General features: G+C 43.9%; 1 protein-coding gene and 1 long non-coding RNA gene across 3 annotated transcripts in view; one reads left to right on the forward strand and one right to left on the reverse strand.

The window, feature by feature from the left end:
* LOXHD1 (lipoxygenase homology PLAT domains 1) overlaps positions 1-20,133 on the reverse strand; it is a 191,928-nt gene that overhangs the window by 131,988 nt on the left and 39,807 nt on the right. For both annotated transcript variants that reach the window (XM_081561528.1, XM_081561527.1), the window contains exons 6-8: positions 14,812-14,960; positions 3,968-4,091; positions 283-533 (exon numbers count right to left, since the gene is read on the reverse strand). In XM_081561528.1, the coding sequence (XP_081417654.1) occupies positions 283-533; positions 3,968-4,091; positions 14,812-14,960 (524 nt within the window). The remainder of the gene's footprint in view (positions 1-282; positions 534-3,967; positions 4,092-14,811; positions 14,961-20,133) is intronic.
* The window catches only part of LOC145534189 (uncharacterized), a 63,156-nt gene that overhangs the window by 14,370 nt on the left and 28,653 nt on the right, over positions 1-20,133 (forward strand). The gene's annotated exons all lie outside the window — the stretch shown is intronic.

A 20,133-nucleotide genomic window follows, 5' to 3' on the forward strand; every position in this document is an offset into this window, starting at 1 on the left:
TGGTAAAGTGCATCTTACTGTGTTAAGGGTCAGCAGTAAAGAAGCTGCCTGCCAATTCAGGAGACTCTGGTTCATTCCCTGGGTTGGGAAGATCCCTTGGAGAAGGAAGTGGCAACCCACTCCAGTATTCTTGCCTGGGAAATCCCATGGACAGAGGAGCCTGGTGGGCTACATTCCATGGGGTCACAAAAGAGTCGGACACAACTTGGTGACTAAAACAACAAAACAACAACAATCTGCAAAGTAAAGAGAGTGTCTGAATCAGGCCAGGGTCTCCCTTACCTTCTCACAGTACCAGCCTCTGTTGACGCCCACATTGCCATGTCCGATGGAGACCCGGCTCAGGGGGCTGAGGAGGACAGCCAACTCAATATTGAAGATATCTGTGCGGCCACGGTCAAACACACCGCCCTCCAGGAAGATCTTCCCGCTGTTCTTATTCCCTCTGGCCCCATACATGACCAAGTAGATTTTGGATTTGGTCCCGGCCCCCTGGACATCCCCAGTGAAGACGGTGACAATGTATGAGATGGCTGGTATGGAAACAACAGGGGGAAGGAGAGGATTCAGTGCAGGCTGGTAACGATATCCTACCCACCTTCTCCGTAAGGTGGGTAGCTTAACTACCCATAACCATAACTCTGCCATACACCCATACCGCCCCCCCAAATCCTCCTCCTCTGGATGACATCCAGTGCCCTCTCCACTTCACTTTATCTTTTTCAGAGTTGGGGTGCCAGGGCGTCTGACTTTAGGAACAAACTGCAGGTTACAGGAAGCTGTCAGGCATGATTACAGGAAACTAACAAAGAGAAGGAAGAGCTCGGGTTGGCTCAGAATAGTACTTATTATGAATGCTAATTACCATGTGCATATTATTAATAGCTGCCGGATGAATTCTATTATGTCTCATTTAATTATAATAGTCAACCCGATTAATAGATTTATATTCGGGGCTCTCTGACTCACGGAGCTCGCTCTTTTGCTCATAACTTAAAAGTGTAACTCTAATAGAGGGCACCAATGGCCTTCTTGACCACCTGACCTGGTGAGATGTCAGAAGACTGAGGGAGGGAGCTGGGCCACCTGGGGTTTGGTCAGTCAGAGGCAATGTGAGGACACAGAGTTCTGGAGAAGAGTCAGCAAGGGGCATTAAACTCTGAGATGAGACAGAGTAAAGGAAACCACCAAAGACAAACATTTGAACAGGAAGCTACAGGAAATTCTGTTAAGGTCAGGTCTGCATTTTTTTCACTTTGTGCAGGAGTCTAAGTGGTACTTTGAACCTTGCTAGTCCTCCACCTCCCTTTCATCCTAACTTCATCCCCTCATCTCAGAGAAATAAAATGTCTCTGGGAGATAGCACATTATTCATTCATACATTTGCACCTTCCTTTGCTCAACAAACATTTACTGAATGCTTACTATATAAGAGGCCTTGGGAGAATGTGAGGATAAAAAGGAATAGCTACCGCCCTCAAAGAGTGGGCCTCCAGCTTTACGTGTGGCCAGAGAGGTTCTCACTCTTGATAGACTGCCACGGCCTAGGCTGTGAGCAATCCCAGTTTCTGACTTATGTCTCTTCCTCCTCTACTATTGCAAGCAAGTAATAGCAACAGAGTTAGAGGGGGCATATTAAATCTGCTCTCACGTATGTTTTTTTAAACAGCTTTATTGAGGTATATTTTACACATTCCCACTTCAAGCATAAAACGCAGTGATTTTTTATTTATTCGTTTTTACTCTTGGTTGTGCTGGGTCTCCGTTGCTGCCTGGGCTTTTTTCCCTAGTTGCCTTGAGCGGGGGGCTGGCTACTCTCTAGCTGTGGCCACGGGCTGCTCATTGCGATGGCTTCTCTTGTTGCAGAGCACAGGCTCCAGGGCACGTGGGCTTCAGTAGTTGTGGTTTCCAGGCTCTAGAGCACAGACCCGATAGTTGTGGCACTCTGGCTTAGCTGCTCCGTGGCATGTGGGATCTTCCCAGATCAGGGATCGAACCCATGTCTCCTGCCTTGGCAGGCGAATTCATTACCACTGACCCACCTGGGAAGCCCTAGTGTATGTTTTTAAGTAAATGATTGGAAAACTCTAATAACAAACTTACAACACACCCAACAGCGGTCAGGTAAGGCCAAGGCACCGCAACGCCAAGGTTGAAAAATATTGGAGGGTTTTCCTGGTGGTTCAGTGGTAAAGAATCTGCCTGCCAACGCAGGAGACAAGGGTTGGACTCCTGGTCCAAGAAGATTCCACATGCCACGGAGCAACTAAACCCGAGTGCCACAACTGTTGAGCCTGTGCCCTAGAGCCGGGGGACCACAGAAGCCCACATGCTGTAGAACCCATGCTCTGCAGCAAGAGAAACCAGCACAGTGAGAAGCCCTCATACCACAACTGGAGAGTAGCCCCCGAGCAGCAATGAAGACCAGGCACAACCAATAAATAAATAAAAATATTTTTATAAAAAGGAGAAAAGTAGAAAAGCGCTAGAGCAGAGGAGCATTTGGCTTCCTAAACAATAGCCATCAAGTTATACTCAAAATGTCTGGAGCAAAAGAAGGAAGAAATGGCTCCACCTAGAGGAGGGTGGGTGGAGAAGGCAATGGCACCCCACTCCAGTACTCTTGCCTGGAAAATCCCATGGATGGAGGAGCCTGGTGGGCTACAGTCCAGGGGGTTGTGAAGAGTCGGACACAACTAAGTGACTTCACTTTCACTTTTCACTTTCATACAATGGAGAAGGAAACGGCAACCCACTCCAGTGTTCTTGCCTGGAGAATCCCAGGGATGGGGGAGCCTGGTGGGCTGGCGTCTATGGGGTTGCACAGAGTTGGACATGACTGAAGCGACTTAGCAGCAGCAGCAGAGGGGGTAAGGGGTGGGGTTCAGAGGAAGTGACTGGAAGCAGGAATTTGAGAAGAAGGAAGAGAAATGGCCTCACAGGCTGAGGAGAAAGCTCAGGGGAGGGAGAGGGAAGGCATATGGATGAGTTGGGGGCGGTGTAGATGCAGGACAGAGTGGACGGTGGGCAGATGGGGCGGGGAGAGGGAGCGTGTGTAGGAATGGTGGGAGAAGGTGTTGAAAGATGCTGCTGAAACAGTCAACTGGAGTCCAGCCATGGAGCAATTTTTGTCCTATACCCCAGAACTTGGATCCATCCTCGATGCAGTGGGAACCATGGGAGGGTCTGCCCCAGAGCAGGTTCTCAGCTGTGCACGTTCATCAACATTGATCTTCGGGAACACCTATGAACTTCTGTGCTGGGAGTTTCAAGTTGTGCATGGCACTGCTACAGGGTAGAGATTCAGGAGGCAGACCGACTCCTGGATCTGTCACTTACCAGCTGGGTGACCTTGAACAGGTCTCTTAACCTGTGACTCAGTTTCCTCTATTGTGAAATGGGAACAACAACTGTTCCATACTGTAGGGGTGCTGTGAGGACTAGAGGAGATGACATGGGTCAGGTGTCTAGAGAGAGCCTGGCTTGTAGGAAGCACTCATAGTAGGAGGCGGAGAAGGAAATGGCAACCTACTCCAGTACTCTTGCCTGGAGAATCCCACGGACAGAGGAGCCTGGTGGGTTGCCATCTATGGGGTCTCACAGAGTCGGACACGACTGAAGCAACTTAGCAGCAGCAGCAGCAGCATAGTAGGAGGAGGGAAGAGTGAGTCAAGATCCTCGTAAATGGACACATGCTCACATCCTGGTTCTGTCCTGTGGATAACTTCTTCTCCCTGGGAAGTCAGCATCTACTCAGGGGTACTTCCCCATCTCCTCTGGCATCAACAGAGCCCAGACTCCAGCCCAGAGGAGCGGAGAGCACTTTCAGGGGCAGGATGAATGTTGTCTGAAGACATGGCTGCTTCCCACTTGACTGGAAGTCTCTAGGTCCACAGATGAGAACACCGACCCTCAGACAGAATGTGAAATATTAACCAATTTGCACTTCCCTTTTCTTCAGTCCTACCTGTGGTCTCAGCTCCACCCACTAAGATATCCCTCTGGATTTTGCCATCATCTTCATCCAAGGCCAGCCAGCGGTTAAGAGGAAAATCATATTTTCTTTTGTTTCCAATATCTTCAATGACAATCTGGGAAAGAGACAGTGAGAAGGAAGGTTAAGTGTCATTGAGGTCACACGCAGTGACCAAATCCATTCCTCCATCACCTGAGTGAACTCTAAGAATATGTTCTCATCTTCTTAGTGGCCCAAGGAGAGCTTATCACAAGGACACACCTGTTGTCAGGAAAACCTTGCAAAGCACTGAGAGGCACACGGGTGTGACTGAGAGTTACCTCCTCTTTGAACTACTGAGCTTTTGTTCCCTCCTCTACTGATGACCATTTAAAAATGCAATCCAGGAAACTTGGCGGGATGTGCCCAGTGAGGCTGGGGGGCCAGAACTGGAGGCCTGGATTTGCAGATAGCACCAAGATCATCATCTTCCTCACCTGTTGAAGCTTGGGATTCTGGCCTTCTTGCTGAGAAGGAGAGTCCACGCAAAGGGAGTTAGAAGCCCTGATTCCGTCATACTGAACCCTGGGATCTGGGGAGCTGATCAGAAAATGTCAGCCACGGACAGTGATGGTAGGGGAACAGGGCATCCATGAAGCCATTGGGGACACTCACACCTGAACTAGGTTAGCAAGACTGAGATAAATGTATCTTCTCAAGCTCATCAAGATGCTGAGAGGCCCTCCCAAAATGTCCCAGAAACATCTAACTGAAAACTCACTCTAAGGTAAATATGACTGTCAATAACCAGATCGAGTCTTCCATCATAATGGGAAGGCAGACATATCTGGTGACAGACAGGGTGAGTGTTCCCAGGGCTGCCTGACAGAATAGGAATCTGATTTTCAGTGAAAAACTCACTTCCTAAAATCAAAGTACCTATAGTGTGGAAACAGGGCACGTCTTGACCTACCTAAAGGCATCTCACCTAGTTTTAACCCAGTGTTCATTAGGGAAACTTCTGGGCTCATGACTGGCCTCCTGAGGATACTATCCACCAGGGGGTGGCAGTGGCCTGAGCCAGTGACCAGCCTTCTCTCCCCAAATAAATTGGCATTCAAGCTCAGGTTTATAAATCAGTCCCTTGTAAGTTTGGTTGGTAAGAGTCACCCTTCAGAGTTTGCTGATTTTATCAAGTATCTGTACTTACAGAAGTGAATGCTTAGTGACCACTGTGGTCTGTCCAGAGCAGATTCTGCCCTTGAAGAACGTCTAGACTCTATCAATTCATCTATCTGTTCATTTCTCTGCTTTTGCTTTTATCTCCCAGGATTAGGGTTGGGAGAGATTGGGGAGCCAAGAATCTGGGCTATACCTCTTAACTGGCTTCACTCTGAACTTTTACAAGGTTGGAAAAGCAAGGTGAAGAAAGAAAGGACTTAGTTTATCAGATAAGCTATCAAGTTACTAATAAATCTAGGTATACCGGTTGACCATTTCTGTCTTCAAATGTTCACAGAATGGAGTGCCAGCCATGATTCCAAGAGCAAATGACAGCCACACTCGCAGTTCACAGAGATGACATCAATAAAGGGCCTTCTCCTGACCTGGTGTCTGATGGAAATTCCTGGCTTAATAAGCTTAGCTAATCTGAAAAACAGAATGTGTTGCCATTGAACACCTGTATAGGACAAAACTGAAGAAGGCGATGGCACCCCACTCCAGTACTCTTGCCTGGAAAATCCCATGGACGGAGGAGCCTGGTGGGCTGCCGTCTATGGGGTCGCACAGAGTCGGACACGACTGAAGCGACTTAGCAGCAGCAGCAGCAGCATAGGGCAAAACTAGCTGCACAGCTGAACCACAACGGAAAGAGACAATATATGAATGAGTATTTGAGTAACTGCCAAGACTCTAAAAATTAGACTTTCCAACATACGAAATCCCAGAGAAAGGCCAAGACTTAAACACTGGTGTAGAAAGGATAAAAGTCCATGGATAGTTCTAGAAAACTTCCAGATATATTGAGTTGGCCAAAACGTTTGTTCAGGTTTTTCCATCATGAACTTTTCGGCTAACACAATATATTGAAAAATGTAGACAACAATTTAGTCTGCAGGATGAGGCTAGAGGAAGCTGGCTCCAGGAGGTTAGAATATTTTGGAACATATCTAGTAGCAAGTGGTGAGCATGGTGGGAAGGAGTAAAGAAGTGAGATATAGAAGGAGCTGATGCCAGCACTTCCGCAGGAAGACTGTCCCCGAGACGGGGCTGACGGTTCTTCCAAAGGCATTCTGGTCTCTGCTGATAAGGATCCTGTGGCCTGGGACCCGTGATCCTGGTTGCTCAAGGGGCATTATTGAGGGCCTCTCTGGGGAAGAACAATCAGCTTTCCCACTTCAGTTCATGAGTTGGCCAGACATGCCTAAGTTTTCATAACGTTCCTTTTAAGAATTCAAGACAGCTCAGGGGTGGTTTTTGCTAACAGAAAGAAATGGTGGTGCTCCCTCCAGACCACTGTTGTTCTAGCAGAGACAACAGTAAAATAAGACTGGAAATATAGAAGCGACCTTATCATGAGTGATGTAGAAGCACTCACGTGGAGTGTGTGTCAGACACAGAAGCAATAACCTAATGGCAAACAAGAACTATTATCTCACGGAGGAATATTCTCCACCTGCAGGCAAATCTACAGGCGGGGCTGACCTTCCAAGAAGCTAGTGGGGAACCAGGGGTCATGAGCCTTGGGAGGCGAGATGGCAGCTAGAGAAGGGGGCCTGTCCAAGGTGGGGCCCACTCTGTCTTGCAAGAACAGAGACATAGCAGTTACAATGAGACCACCCATTACAAAAAGCCAGAAGAGGATAGTGCTAAGTCACTTCAGTCGTGTCTGAAGTGGTCCTGTGGCCTGTAGACCTCCAGGCTCCTTTGTCCATAGGATTCTCCAGGCAAGAATACTGGGGTGGGTTGCCATGCCCTCCTCCAGGGGATCTTCCCAACCCAGGGTTTGAACCCGTGTCTCTTATGTCTCCTGCATTAGCAGGCAGGTTCTTTACCACTAGCACCACCTGGGAAGCCCCAAAGAGGATAAAAATGCGAAAGCCTGCAAGCGTAGTCGCTCAGTTGTGTCTGACTCTTTGTGATCCCATGGACTGCAGCCCATCAGGCTCCTCTGTCCATGGCATTCTCTAGGCAAGAATACTGGAGTGGATTGCCATTCCCTTCTCCAGGGCATCTTCGCAATCCCGGGATCAAACCTGGGTCTCCCGCATTGCAGACAGATTCTTTACCATCTGAGCCACAGAGGAAGCAAAGAGAATAAACCACCCACAAAAAAGGGGAACCAAAGATGAAGCTGACAAGCAGGATTTGACCCATGAGCCTGGGGGCATGATTTCCTCCTGCATGGGTTAGACATGTCAGTGCGAGTACATGGAGCTGGTCTTGGAGTCAGTACATTGTAGATGGATGTAGAGAGTCAACCATGACCCACAGCAGCCCTCCCTCCCTGACATGGGAATAACTTCCACCAACCTGACACAGCCTGGTTGGAGAAGAGGCCTGTTTTGGACAGAAGAGACAAAATCTCCACACACAGGGCAATCCAGGGAGACTGAAGGGTCTTCTCCTTTCCGCCCACATGCCAAGGTGCCTGAGATGCAGACAGTTTGGGTGATCCACAGCGTTCCCCCTCTAAACCAGTCATGGAGCAGAAAATGAATGTAAGACCTACCCGTGTTTCCAATCTTCCCTTTGAAAATGCATGTCTGTTATCCAGTCAAGCTGGCCCTCGCTTGACTCATAAGCAGCCATGCCACATTCTAAGAACCACGATTTTTTCTTTTTGGTTGCACTGGGTCTTAGCTGCAGCACTTGAGATCTTCATTTCGGCACATGGACTTTCTAGTCATGGTGTGGAGGCTCTGGAGCACGTAGACTCAGTTTCCCCACAGTATAAGGGATCTTCGTTCCCTCAACAGGGATCAAACCTGCATCCTCTCCATTACAAGGCAGATTCTTAACCACTGGACCACCAGAGCACTCCCCAAGAACCACTATTGAACTGTGGTTTACATTTCTAGTTCTTAGATCATAGGGCAAGGGACAGGTAAGTTTTGACACAGGAGAGAAAAAAAAAAAAAGATGAAGACTTTGGAGCTTACAAACCCACTTGGAAATAAATCTCAGCTTCCAGGGGTTAGTAGGGGAGACCTGGGCTCATGGAAGAAAGAGGGAATGGTCTACAAGGGAAATTGAAGCTCAGCAAAGGAAGAGGCAATGGCACCCCACTCCAGTACTCTTGCCTGGAAAATCCCATGGATGGAGGAGCCTGGTGGGCTGCAGTCCATGGGGTCGTGAAGAGTCAAACACAACTGAGCAACTTCACTTTCACTTTTCACTTTCATGCATTGGAGAAGGAAATGGCAACCCACTCCAGTGTTCTTGCCTGGAAAATCCCAGGGACGGGGGAGCCTGGTGGGCTGCCGTCTATGGGATCACACAGAGTTGGACACGACTAAAGCGACTTAGCAGCAGCAGCTAAGGAAGAGGGGTTGGTGGCCTCCTGCTGCCCCCACACTCTGTGCCTTGCTCATCACACTGCAATACTGTGCTGATTGCTATGTAACACATCACAAACATAAGTAACTGCAGGCGACAGCACTTGAGTGGTGACACCTCTGTACTTACCGCTTCCTCTACATTTCATTCCTCTCTTCTGAGCCCATCCACGTACCCACTCCTTTATTACTGTCTCAGGCTGCCTCATTCAATAAAGACCTTCAATGGCTTCTTCTGATCAGGCCCACGGTGGTCTTGCCCTCAGTTACCCCCTGACGTGCTTCCTCAGCTCTCTGAGCCCTGTGCCCTGGCCTCGAGTTATTCGGTATTCCGCTGCCACCTTCCAGCTGCCCCTCATCTGTCCTCCTCCCTGCCCTACCTGGCCAAGCCCTGCCCATGTTCATGGCCCGGCTCCAACAGACCCTCCCTGGAGCCTCCTCTGATGCGCAGTGAGGCGCTGCTCACCCCAACATTTGTTTGTACCTCATGAAAGACGCTTGCCTCATCCAGCTTTGTATTAAAGTTGGGGTGATTCTGTTTTCTGATTTATAAACCAGGACATTTGGACTGATCAACACTTGTAGGATGCTTAGGACAGAATGTTCATTCACTGAAAGTTGGGCTTTACCTAAACTTTTGAGATCTAAGGTTACAGTAAGTAACCTGCCTTACAGTAAATAACCTACGTTACTGTAAGTATTCAGGAACTTGTCTTATCTCTTTTAGATGCAGAACCATGTCCATTGGAACAGTCATTCATAACGTAGGGCCTAGGATGTAATAGTCACTCAGTAAATGTCTGTTGAATGTCGTTTATAAATTGGTGACATGAGGCCACGTCGAGATTCTTGAGGTCCCTGAAATCTGCCCCATGAGTCTTCATCTCCACTTCCTGTCAGAGCCAGTGGTACTGGTTGAACTTAAGCTCCCTAAGGCATGTGGCAGGGGATCTACCCAATTCTGGATTTTCTAACGCATGCCACAATGGAGAGAATCCAGATTTGGAGTCCAGAGGACTGAGGACAGGTCCCATCCCTGCCCCCAAAGAGCTACAGGACCTCAGGCAAATCCTCTCCTGAAGTAGATGGGCCAAAGGCAAGGCCCACTGGCAGTGAAATGTTTCATCTCGTGACTCTTGTTCTTTGGAGACGGTGGTTGAGCTGAACTGATCATCTGAATTAGTCACAACTGTTGGACTAAGCAGACATGGGGACCCAAGCCATGCGCAAAGCCTATGGGAGGGAGATGCCAGCCTCAGGGAAGGAATGAAGAACAGGAGGGATGAGGAACACACACGGACAACTGACTAACGAAGAAAAAGAGGGAGACGGCCTACGAAGGCTGTTGGATTTATCCCTCCAAGCCCCCCCACAGAAACACCAAAGGAGCAGTTGTCTTGTGATGTCCAAGGCAACCAATCAGGCCACTTCTAGAATGGGAGCACTTGCTGTACAACTGTCGATGTGGAAATGCAGACAATCTAACGGCACTTTAATTGGTGTCTCTGTGGAGGTGAGGTGAGGAAGGGCAGCATGGAGACCCAGTCTCCATGGGGAGGCAGGAGGCTAGGGCTGGCTACGCACTGTGCAGTCACAGTGATGAGAGGTAGCCTCTGGCTTCCAGGTTGCACTCACTCTGCCTGGGACCTAAAATCCTCTTCTTCCTTCCTCACCAGAATTCCTCCTTCAAGAAAATACCTAGTAAATCCAGGCATTCTGACCTACAAAATACTAGAATTATTTTTATGTCTTATTCCCAAGGAGTATTTCGGTTTGGCTTAAGTTAAAGGAACAGACTGTTAGGAGTTCTTCAGAAGCCAGTGAACATTTGGAGGCACACTCCCCTTGGGGACCTGCCTGCCAGGCCCTGAACTCACCCCTACACATAATCCTGGCCCCAAAGAGAATAACCAATCTCACACTGAAAGTAGCCTGCTTGGTTTCTGGTTCAAAACAGTGTCTGAGTAGCAAACAGAAAGAAGAGAAAAAGAAGCAAAGGACGGAAGGAGAGAGGGAAGAAGGAAAAATCATTCTAAAGAATGAGAAGAAGAACAGAAATCTGGAAAGGACTGAATAAAGGATAAAGGATACAGAAAAAAAAATAAAATATGATCAAGGATAAAGGATATAGAAAAAGAATATAAGAAACTGTGCTTAATTGCTCAGTTGTGTCTGACTCTGTGTGACCCCATGGACCGTAGCCCACCAGGCTCTTCTGTCCATGGGGATTCTCTAGGCAAAAATACTGGGGTGAGTTGCCATGCCCTCCTCCAGGAGATCTTCCCAAGCCAGGGATCGAATCCAGTTCTCCTGCATTGCAGGCAGATTCTTTACCATCTGAGCCACCAGGGAAGCCCTACAAGAAACTGATCTTCTCAATAGAATACAAGAAAATACGGTCTTCATGAAATACAAGTGAACATCTTTAAGGATCAGAGGGGCTGCAGCGAAAAGGCAGTAAGATGATGTGAAAAGACAACCAGATCACATGAGGAAAGGTATCAAGGAAAGCAAAACTGTGTAGCAGCAAATTCATCAGTGTTCTTACAATTCTGCATGACCTTTAAGTACCTCCTAGGAATTAACTGTAGGAAGTAATCATAAATGTGTATGAAGATAAGCTATGAGAATGTGTCTGTAATAGCACAGTTTATATTATTTCCTCAATAAGTTTGAAGAAAAAGATTGAAATGTTCAACAAAGGGGAATTGGGTTAATACTTCATGGTATATCTGGGTAGTGAAGTATTATAGTCATTAAAAATTGCGTTGTGAAATATCAATATTATTCTATTTAAATAGCATGGGGAAATATGTATATTACACTTGAAAATGAAGACAAAGCAGTTTGTAAGGCATTATGCTTATTATGACCCCATTATTTTAAATGACATATGTGTATTGATTCACAGAAAAATGCCTGGAGGATATGTATGAAAACATGAACACTTGTTACCTTTGGGTGGTGAAATTATGGTGTTTCAGATTATTTTATTTTTGCTTATTTGTATTTCCTAAACTTTTTACAATGAATATATATGTATTACTTTTGTGAGAAGAAAAAATAATCTGAAGAAACATTCAGAATTAAAATGCATATTAATAGGAGAAAGAAATGGAACTGGTGGTATGAAAAAGAAAGTCAATAATAAGGTGGGAGGGAATTTGACAAGTTCTTATGAAATGCAAAGAAAATAGAGATGAAAAGAATTAAAGAGAAGCTGAGAGCTTTTGAAAACAGAAAGTGGAGATCCAATAAATGGATAATTGTTTCCTGAAGAAGAGATCAGAATAAAGCCACCCAAGCAAGAATCTTGTATATTTTCTGATCTCTTAGCATATTTTCTAAATATCTTTTCTGAGCTATAAACAAACAAACAAACAAACAAAATCTTAGGCATCATAGAAAAGACTCATCACCTTACGGAGAAGTTAAAAACAAGATTCCCTGGGGGCTCAGACGATAAAGAGTCTGCCTGCAATGCAGAAGACCCAAGTTCAATCCCTGGATCACGAAGATCCCCTGGAGAAGTAAATGGCAACCCACTCCAGTATTCTTGCCTGGGAAATGCTGTGGACAGAGGAGCCTGGCAGGCTACAGTCCATGGGATCCCAAAGAGTCAGACACAACTGAGCGACTTCACTTTTCTTTTAAAAACAAAGGATGGAGGGAAGGAAGGACGGGGAAGGGAGAGGGGGTGAGGGGAGATGAATGAACTAACAAAGACCTTACTCCTAGACATTATCTGGCAAGACTTTTATATTATAAATAAAAAGAAAAAATCCTACAAGCATCCTAGCTGAAACAAAAACCCCACAAAAGAGGCTGTCCAGGAAGAAACCAAAGTCTGTGAGGCTTCCATATCAAATTTCAAAAGGTAATGGAACAAGGTTTTCAGCGTTTGAAAGGAAAAGTGTTCTTACCCTATATCTCACACCTTGCCAAGCTGCCCTTTCCTTTGAGCATGAAGATGACAAAAGGACATGTTTCAGTGTGTGAACCACCTCCTTCCCAAAGCTTCAGAAAGCACAAGGGGTGAGGGTCCAGGTGACCAAGAAGGAACCTGACCTCACGAGGTACAGCTGCAACGACTATGTCAAGGTCACCCTCAGGCCCTCGGGTGCACTTTGCAGCTCCCTCAGCTACCCCTGCATTTTCACTTTGACAATCTTCTTTCCCAGGATGAAGGGACTGGTCTTCAAGGTATCTCTCTGTGCCCCATTCTGGCTGAGGTCATAAAGCACACTGCCTCCTCTGTGCTGAGGACACACTTCTGCCTGGACACTGGCTCTCTAGATTCTGGACTCCTGCCCGATTTCTTCTCCAATCCAAGCAGCAGCTCCACTTAACCTCCAGGAACCCTATTCAGCATCAGGCTGGCTGCTCTTACAGCCAGGAAGCCCCCTCTTTCCAAAGGAAACTTGGCCATTCCTTGCTTCACTGATTCAGCACCTTGTCCCATGCCAAGAGTTGGGGAGGTGCCCTCAAGGAACTTTCAGGCTAGTTACAGAGAGACATGTGGCAGACACTAAAGGATTCTTACTCAACACCCTTTCCAGTCACATTCTTAGCCTACTTCTACCATAAGGGCTGGAAAACCTACTTGAAGTCCCAATTTCCAGTACAGCTAGGGTGGCCCCATGACACAGGCAGAGGTTCCAAAGAGGGTTATGTTTCTCTCAAAACAAGGCAAGGCATGCCACAAAAACAGTTCTTTCCCTTTGGTCTTCTCTTTTTCCCTGCCTGGAACACAGATAAGATGCCTAGAGGTTCAACAGCCAACATGTTGTCGTGAGACAAGTTGGAGAATGAAAGCCACTGTGCTGAGGATGGTGACTCAGCGAGAGAGCAGGTCTCAGAAAGCTGCTGCACCAGCCCTGCGCTGGCCACATCTGGATTTCATATGAGATGAGAAAAATAAAACCTTGATTGCACCTCAATTTCTGATTTTTGCAGTCAAGCACGTTCCTAACTGCCACAGCATGGTATACGAAATTAAGAAGTAACAAAACCTCAACTATCAGACAGCCTCATTCTCAGAAGTCAGATTATTATAAATTCAAGGGTGTTATGTTTTTAAGCAGTAAGACCTTTTCAAAATATTTTTCAAAATACGTTACACATCCATTTTTTCCTATCATTCTGTGATGAGCTGAAAGATGTGGGTAGCCTCGTGACTAAGGAAAGCACATGCAAAGGCTGGTAGCCCATTTTCTAAATGACCTCAGACTTCCATGATTGTTCAATATTCTTTTGACTTTTTCTGTCTTCTCTGCCTCTCCATTACAGTTCTCAATAACCCCACCAATTTCAGTGTCTCTTTTTACCTCTAATTTTCTGCTACATAGATTTAAAACTCTCAACTTTGTCCCGGGTAGGTAAAATTATGAGTCAAGAAGAAAGCAAAAAGGCTTCTGAGAAGCTAAGATATATCTGGCTCAAATTTCACGAGAAGAGCTTATGCCCCAGGTACTACATTGCCCTGCCCTGATGTTGAAGGCAAGATCCCTCAGATTCTCACTCAGTCTAATGTTTGCTTATAATCCCTTCTAGCAAACTTGCTACCCATAATTTTAAACCTATATAGCAGAAAATTAGAGGTAAAAAGAGACAAGAGGTACAAAGATAGAGGTACAAAGCAAGGACCCAAGGTAAGTTACAAGGTAGCTTATGATTGGAGAAGGCAATGGCACCCCACTCCAGTACTCTTGCCTGGAAAATCCCATGGACAGAGGAGCCTGGTAGGCTGCAGTCCATGGGGTCGCAAAGAGTTGGACACGACTGAGCGACTTCACTTTCACTTTTCACTTTCATGCATTGGAGAAGGAAATGGCAACCCACTCCAGTGTTCTTGCCTGGAGAATCCCAGGGACGGCGGAGCCTGGTGGGCTGCCGTCTATGGGGTCGCACAGAGTCGGACATGACTGAAACGACTTAGCAGCAGCAGCAGCTTATGATTAAGGTGAAATGAATGCTACAAGCCAGCAGGGTTATAGACACTCATGGGAGGGGGAGGTTCTGGTGGCCAGAGTCAGGGAATGCTTAGTGACAGAGCCCTGAAGGAGGAAAGACCCTGGATTGCTGCAGCTGAGAGAAGCGGTCCTTGTGGGAAGGTGACAGATAACACAGGCAAAGCCTGGGAGGCTATGGGAAGAGAGCATGGCTCACCATGGGCTTAGGTAGAAAGGTGAAGGCTGATGGACCTAAAGAGGGAATCTAGGTCTTAATTGCAGCCTCTGAGGAGCCAGAACTCCCCCTTCCCAGGCCAAGGGACTGCAGACAGGCAGCTGAGCCCACCTTGGATAGGAACCAGCCGGCAGACGCCCCCTTGTTGTTGTGGCCAACATTGATCTTCATGAGCTGCCCCAGGTCAGGGGCATCCAACAGGAACTTGTCTTCAGCCCCCCTTTCAAAGTTGTCCTTTTCATTCTCCAGCCTACGCTCACCTGTATGCACAGACACACAGGACAGTTATTTGTACAAAGGAGACCAGATGAGGAGAGACAACCAGCTCCAAACTTTAATGGGCCGCCCACTGCAGAATGGTCTCAAAAGTCACCACGTAGGAGGCTGTGGGTGGAGACAGGCGGTATGTGGACACTCTCTGTACTTCCACTCGATTTGGCTGTGAACCTAAAACTACTCTAAAGAATAGAGTTTATTAATTTTTTTTAAAGGGTAGCTTCACCCCAAGATCTATAGGCGCCTTAAATCCCTCCAGCTGCCAGTCAAGGCCGAGGCTCACCTTGTGCGTGGCCTGTGCCCAGGACCCATAACTGGGTTTCTGAGTTCGGCCTTAGCCCAGGGTCCCCACTCTAGCAAACCCATCTGCACCCCAGTTTCTGGACCTGAGGCCCTGCCTTGTTTTACATGAACAAGGAAAAGCTGCTTTTCCTGAACAAGGAGCACAATCGTGGTCGTTGGTCTACAGGCCATGACTGGGACCCTGACATTAGCCAGCAGGCTCTTAGGCTTGACTCCTCTGGAAAACGGCGATGATAACTATCACCAGATTCTGCTGTGTGTTGAACTTTTTTTTCCCCCTCACTTGCTCCTTGTCACAATCTAAGAGGGAAGTATTATTAACTTTGTCTTGCAGATGATGAAACTGAGACTTGGAAAAGTGAAACAACTTGCCAAAAGTCACAGGTATTAAGCACAATAGGACTTGAGCTAACCTGTTCCTTCTAGTTTGCAGTTTTCCATTATCACCTTCCCAAGTCTACCAGTCATGTTAACACTTACAAGCCCATCTAAGCACCAGATTTTCGTTTATGCCATCCTGTTTTCTTTATTTTCTAAAAGTTGATTCTTTAAATTTTTCCAAATTTTAGATTGCCACAACTCACACATATAGAAAATAATATTAGACATCCATGTACCACCCCCTTCGGATATAAGAGGTATAACAGATATTAACATTTTGTGTAATTAACTTAGGCCTTTCTCTTTTTTAAAAGAAATTAAACACAACAGGTAGGTCTAAAGCCTCATGGTCCATCCCTTCACCTGCCACATCCTGCCACAAGCAAACAGTATCATCAACTGGCATCCATTATTTTCATGAATTTTTGTTTGTGGATGTATGTATCCATAAAGAAAATATACTATTTTTGCATGTTTTAGAACTTTACATAAATAACATCATAGTGAACATCCTTCTGTCTTAAGTTCCTTGTACTGTGGGAATGATAAGGACTCCACCTCATAGGAGCTGTTTCAAGGATTAACTGCATGAATGTGTGTAAAGCCCTTAGGGTAGTGCCTGGAGTGTGGGAGGCAGGTGCCATGTTAGGGGCTGGGATTCTTACTGTTGCTCGTGTTACCACCATCCTATCCTCACATATCCTTGTGCAACTTACTTTTCTTAAGTTAATATCACTCCTTTGAGATTTTTCTGTTGATGCTAGTAACTGAATTCATCCAACTGCTGTATAACAGTCCTTGAATGAAGAAAACACGATTATGTGTGCATTCTTTCACATTTGGGTTGTTTCTCTTTGAGTGCTATTGTAAATAGCACTGAAATGGACTCTCTAATACTAACCTTCTGCCGTACATTTGTAAGAACTGATCTGACTGGACTCCTACAGAGTTTCTAGGTATTGAGATGTGCTCATCTTCTGTGTATTAACTATTGCAAAATCACCTTCAGAGATGGTTGTATTACATCAATTATCACCAGCAGCCCTTGAGGGTTCCCATTCCCCATAATCATTGTTAACACATATATTTAAACTTTTGTTTCATGTGTATAATGGTGCCTTATTATGGTTTTAATTTGCATTCCTTTGATTATTTGAAAAGACTGAAAGATGTTCATATATATACATATATTTTGAGATTGGTTCATATATATATTGGCCATTCAGGCTCTGCTTGTCCATAATTTTTCTGTTCATATACTTTATTATATTTGTCTATTGTCTTTCCTTTGTCTATGGTCTTTCCTTTTCTTTGTCTTTGTCTTTCCTTTTTTCATACAGACTTTTTCTTGTTTTAATGGACTTCATCAATATTTCCCTTTGTTGTTTGTGCTTTTAGTGAATTGTTCAAGAAACTCTATCCTAAACTGAGATTTTTAAGACACACTCTTAGAGTTTCTTCTAAAAAGTCATCGTTTGCTTTTTCACATTTAAATCTCTAGCCCATCTGGAATTTATTTTTGTGTGTGGCGAAAGGTAAAAAGATTGACTTTTATCTTTTCTCATATGGTTAGACAACTGTTTTAACACCAGTAATTGAATAATTTATCCTTTCTGCTTAGATTTATAATGCCACTCTCGGTGTATTTCTAGACTCTTTATTCTATTGGTTTATTTGTTTATACTTCTATACATATCACATTGTTGTAGTTTTTGGAGATTTGAATATTTTAGTATTTGAAGGGTAAATATCCTCATATCATTAGTATTGTCAATATTATTTTCATTATCCAAAATTGCCCTGGCAATACTTAGCCCTATGTGGACATGAATTTAATAGCAGCTTAAGCTGTGGAATATTGCCTTTTGGGAATTTGACTGAAACTGCATTGCATTTATAGAATAACTTGAGAAATTTAGACATCTTACTGAGTTTAAGTCTTTTCTCATCCACAAGCATAATATATTTTCCAATTTTTTAGGTATTCTTGCATGTTCTTAAGTAGAAATTTTTATTTTTTCCTGAGTTTTTCTTAGATACCAAATTGCTAGTATAAATCATATATTTTTAAATAATATGTTTGCTTACTGTTTTTATTTTTATATTAATCATATCCAGCACCTTTATTAAACTTTCCTATGGTTCTAATGATTTTTTAAATTCTCCTGGATTTTATAGATGATCATTCATTTTTTGAAAATTAAATTTGTTTCTAGATGGGGTAAAAGGTTGGAGTTTCTTCTAATTTTATTGATTTATGATCAAAGAATGTTGTCTCTATGTTATTGATTCATTTGCATTTGTCATTATGCGATTGAAAAGAATGTGTATTCTCTACCCACTGGATTTAGGAATCTACATACTTCCATTAGACCAAGGTTATTAACCATTGTTAAAATCTGCAACCATACTAAATTTTTATCTGTTTGACTTATCAATTACTGAGAGTGTTGTATTAAAATCTTCCACTATGATTATGTACTTGTCAAGTTTCTCTAAGAATTTTATTACTTTTTGCTTCACATGTATTGAAAATATGTTGCTAAATCTATATATGTTCAGAATTAACCTGTCTTCCAGGTTGATTGCTCTTTTTGTCATTCTGATACTTATTTCTAATGAAGTGTTTTGTCTGAAAGTTAATTTGATGGATATTAATATAGCTATACTAGCTTCTTTCCTGTAGATGGTATGTTCCTGGTATACTAAATTTCATTTTATATATTCTCAGAAATTTATATATCATATATTTAAGCTGGATTTTATTTCTTTTAATTTAATATGAGAGCATTTATTCTTTAGTGGATGAATTTAGTTTAGTTTATTTCTATTTACTGTATTATTTATACATTTATCTTACTTTTTGCTATTAGCATGCTTTTTCTTTCTTCATTTCCTGACTTATATTGGATTGATTGAGTCTTTATCCCCTTTCATTTCCTTTCCTGGTTTAGAACTTATGCATTTCTCTTTGAGGTGCTTACTTTTACAATTTTAATCTGCATATTTGATGTATCAAAATCTAAAGTTAATTATTCTCCAGGGTCTAGCGAATGGACTGCAACCGAGTTATGTTTTAATTCTTATTATCTCCTTTCCTTCTCAAATATCACTGTGTTTCAGTGTTTAGGGTCCATATTTTCTCATGTCTTGATAATAGTTATTATTATTAATACTATCATTTTGTACAGTTAATGCTTCCTTAAATTTGTTACATAATTATCATTTTTTGGCTCACCTTTATTTCTTGGATCTCACACATTTCTTCTGGGTACAATTTTCTTTTTCTTAAAGTATATTCTTCAGGAATTCAAGTATGAATCAATGAAGAACTCATGTTTAAGCATGTGTCTTTGAGTGGGAAGCCTTATTTCTCTTTGTTTGCTTGGAAATACATTAATTTTGCCCTCATTCTGGAATAGTTGAGTATAGAATTCTAGGTTTGGCTGCACCAGACAGCTTGTGGGATTGTGGAATCTTAGTTCCCTGACCAGGGATTGAACCCAGGCCCTCATCAGTAAGGGCACGGAGTCCTAACTACTGGACCCCAGGGAATTCCCAGAGGATTGAAAATATTATCCTGTGAACTTATATCCTCTATAGGCTGCTGATAAGAATTTGCTATCAATCTAATTGTTTCTATAGAAGATAATCCACCAAATCTGGTTACTTTTAAAATCTTTCTCTTGGCCTTGGATGTCACCACAATGTATCTAAATGAAGATCTGTTCTTGTTTATTCTGGTCAATGTCTTTTGTTACTTTAATCTGAAGATTCATATCTTTGCTTAATTCTGAAAAAAAAAATGTGATCAATCATTATCTCCTCAAATATTTCCTCTCGCCTATTCTGTATATTCTATTTCCAAAACTCCTGTTCAACATGTCAGGGCGTATTCCCTCCTCCACATCTCATGACCTCTTACTGATATTTTTCAACCCTTTATGTCTCTGCCACATCAGCATATTTTGTTTATATTTTTCTACAGTTCACTAATTATGTATTCAGCAATTTCTAATTGTGTTGTTTAACCCATCCACTAAGTGTTTATGTTTAGTAACTGTATTTTCAGTTCCTGTATTTCTGCTTCCTATATTTGTCATAGGGTCTTCCCATGTGGCTCAATGTAAAGAATCTGCCTGCCAATGCAAGAGATGCAGTCTACAGTCCTTGGGTTTGCAAGAGTCGGACAGGACTTAGCAACTAAACCGCTGGCATGGAACAAATTTTCTGTACCTGAGGGGGAGGGTTCCCAAATCACATGTGCAGTGTAAAATGACACCTCAAGCCCACTTGTATATAAGCCTAAAGTATCAATTCCCCAGCAACTGTCTTTTTAATCTAGAGTTCTTACAGAGATAAGTTTACTCTACTGAGGAGCAATTTTTTTTTCTAGTCTATTTTTTCACTGAAGATATTCCTGTGAACTTCTAGGGATCCTGGCTTTTTGCATATTTTGCCTCATACAGAGCC

The sequence above is a fragment of the Giraffa tippelskirchi genome, chromosome 14 (genome assembly GCF_054371585.1).
Source record: "Giraffa tippelskirchi isolate mGirTip1 chromosome 14, T2T-mGirTip1v1.2.pri, whole genome shotgun sequence".
In the NCBI taxonomy this organism is placed as follows: Eukaryota; Metazoa; Chordata; class Mammalia; order Artiodactyla; family Giraffidae; genus Giraffa; species Giraffa tippelskirchi.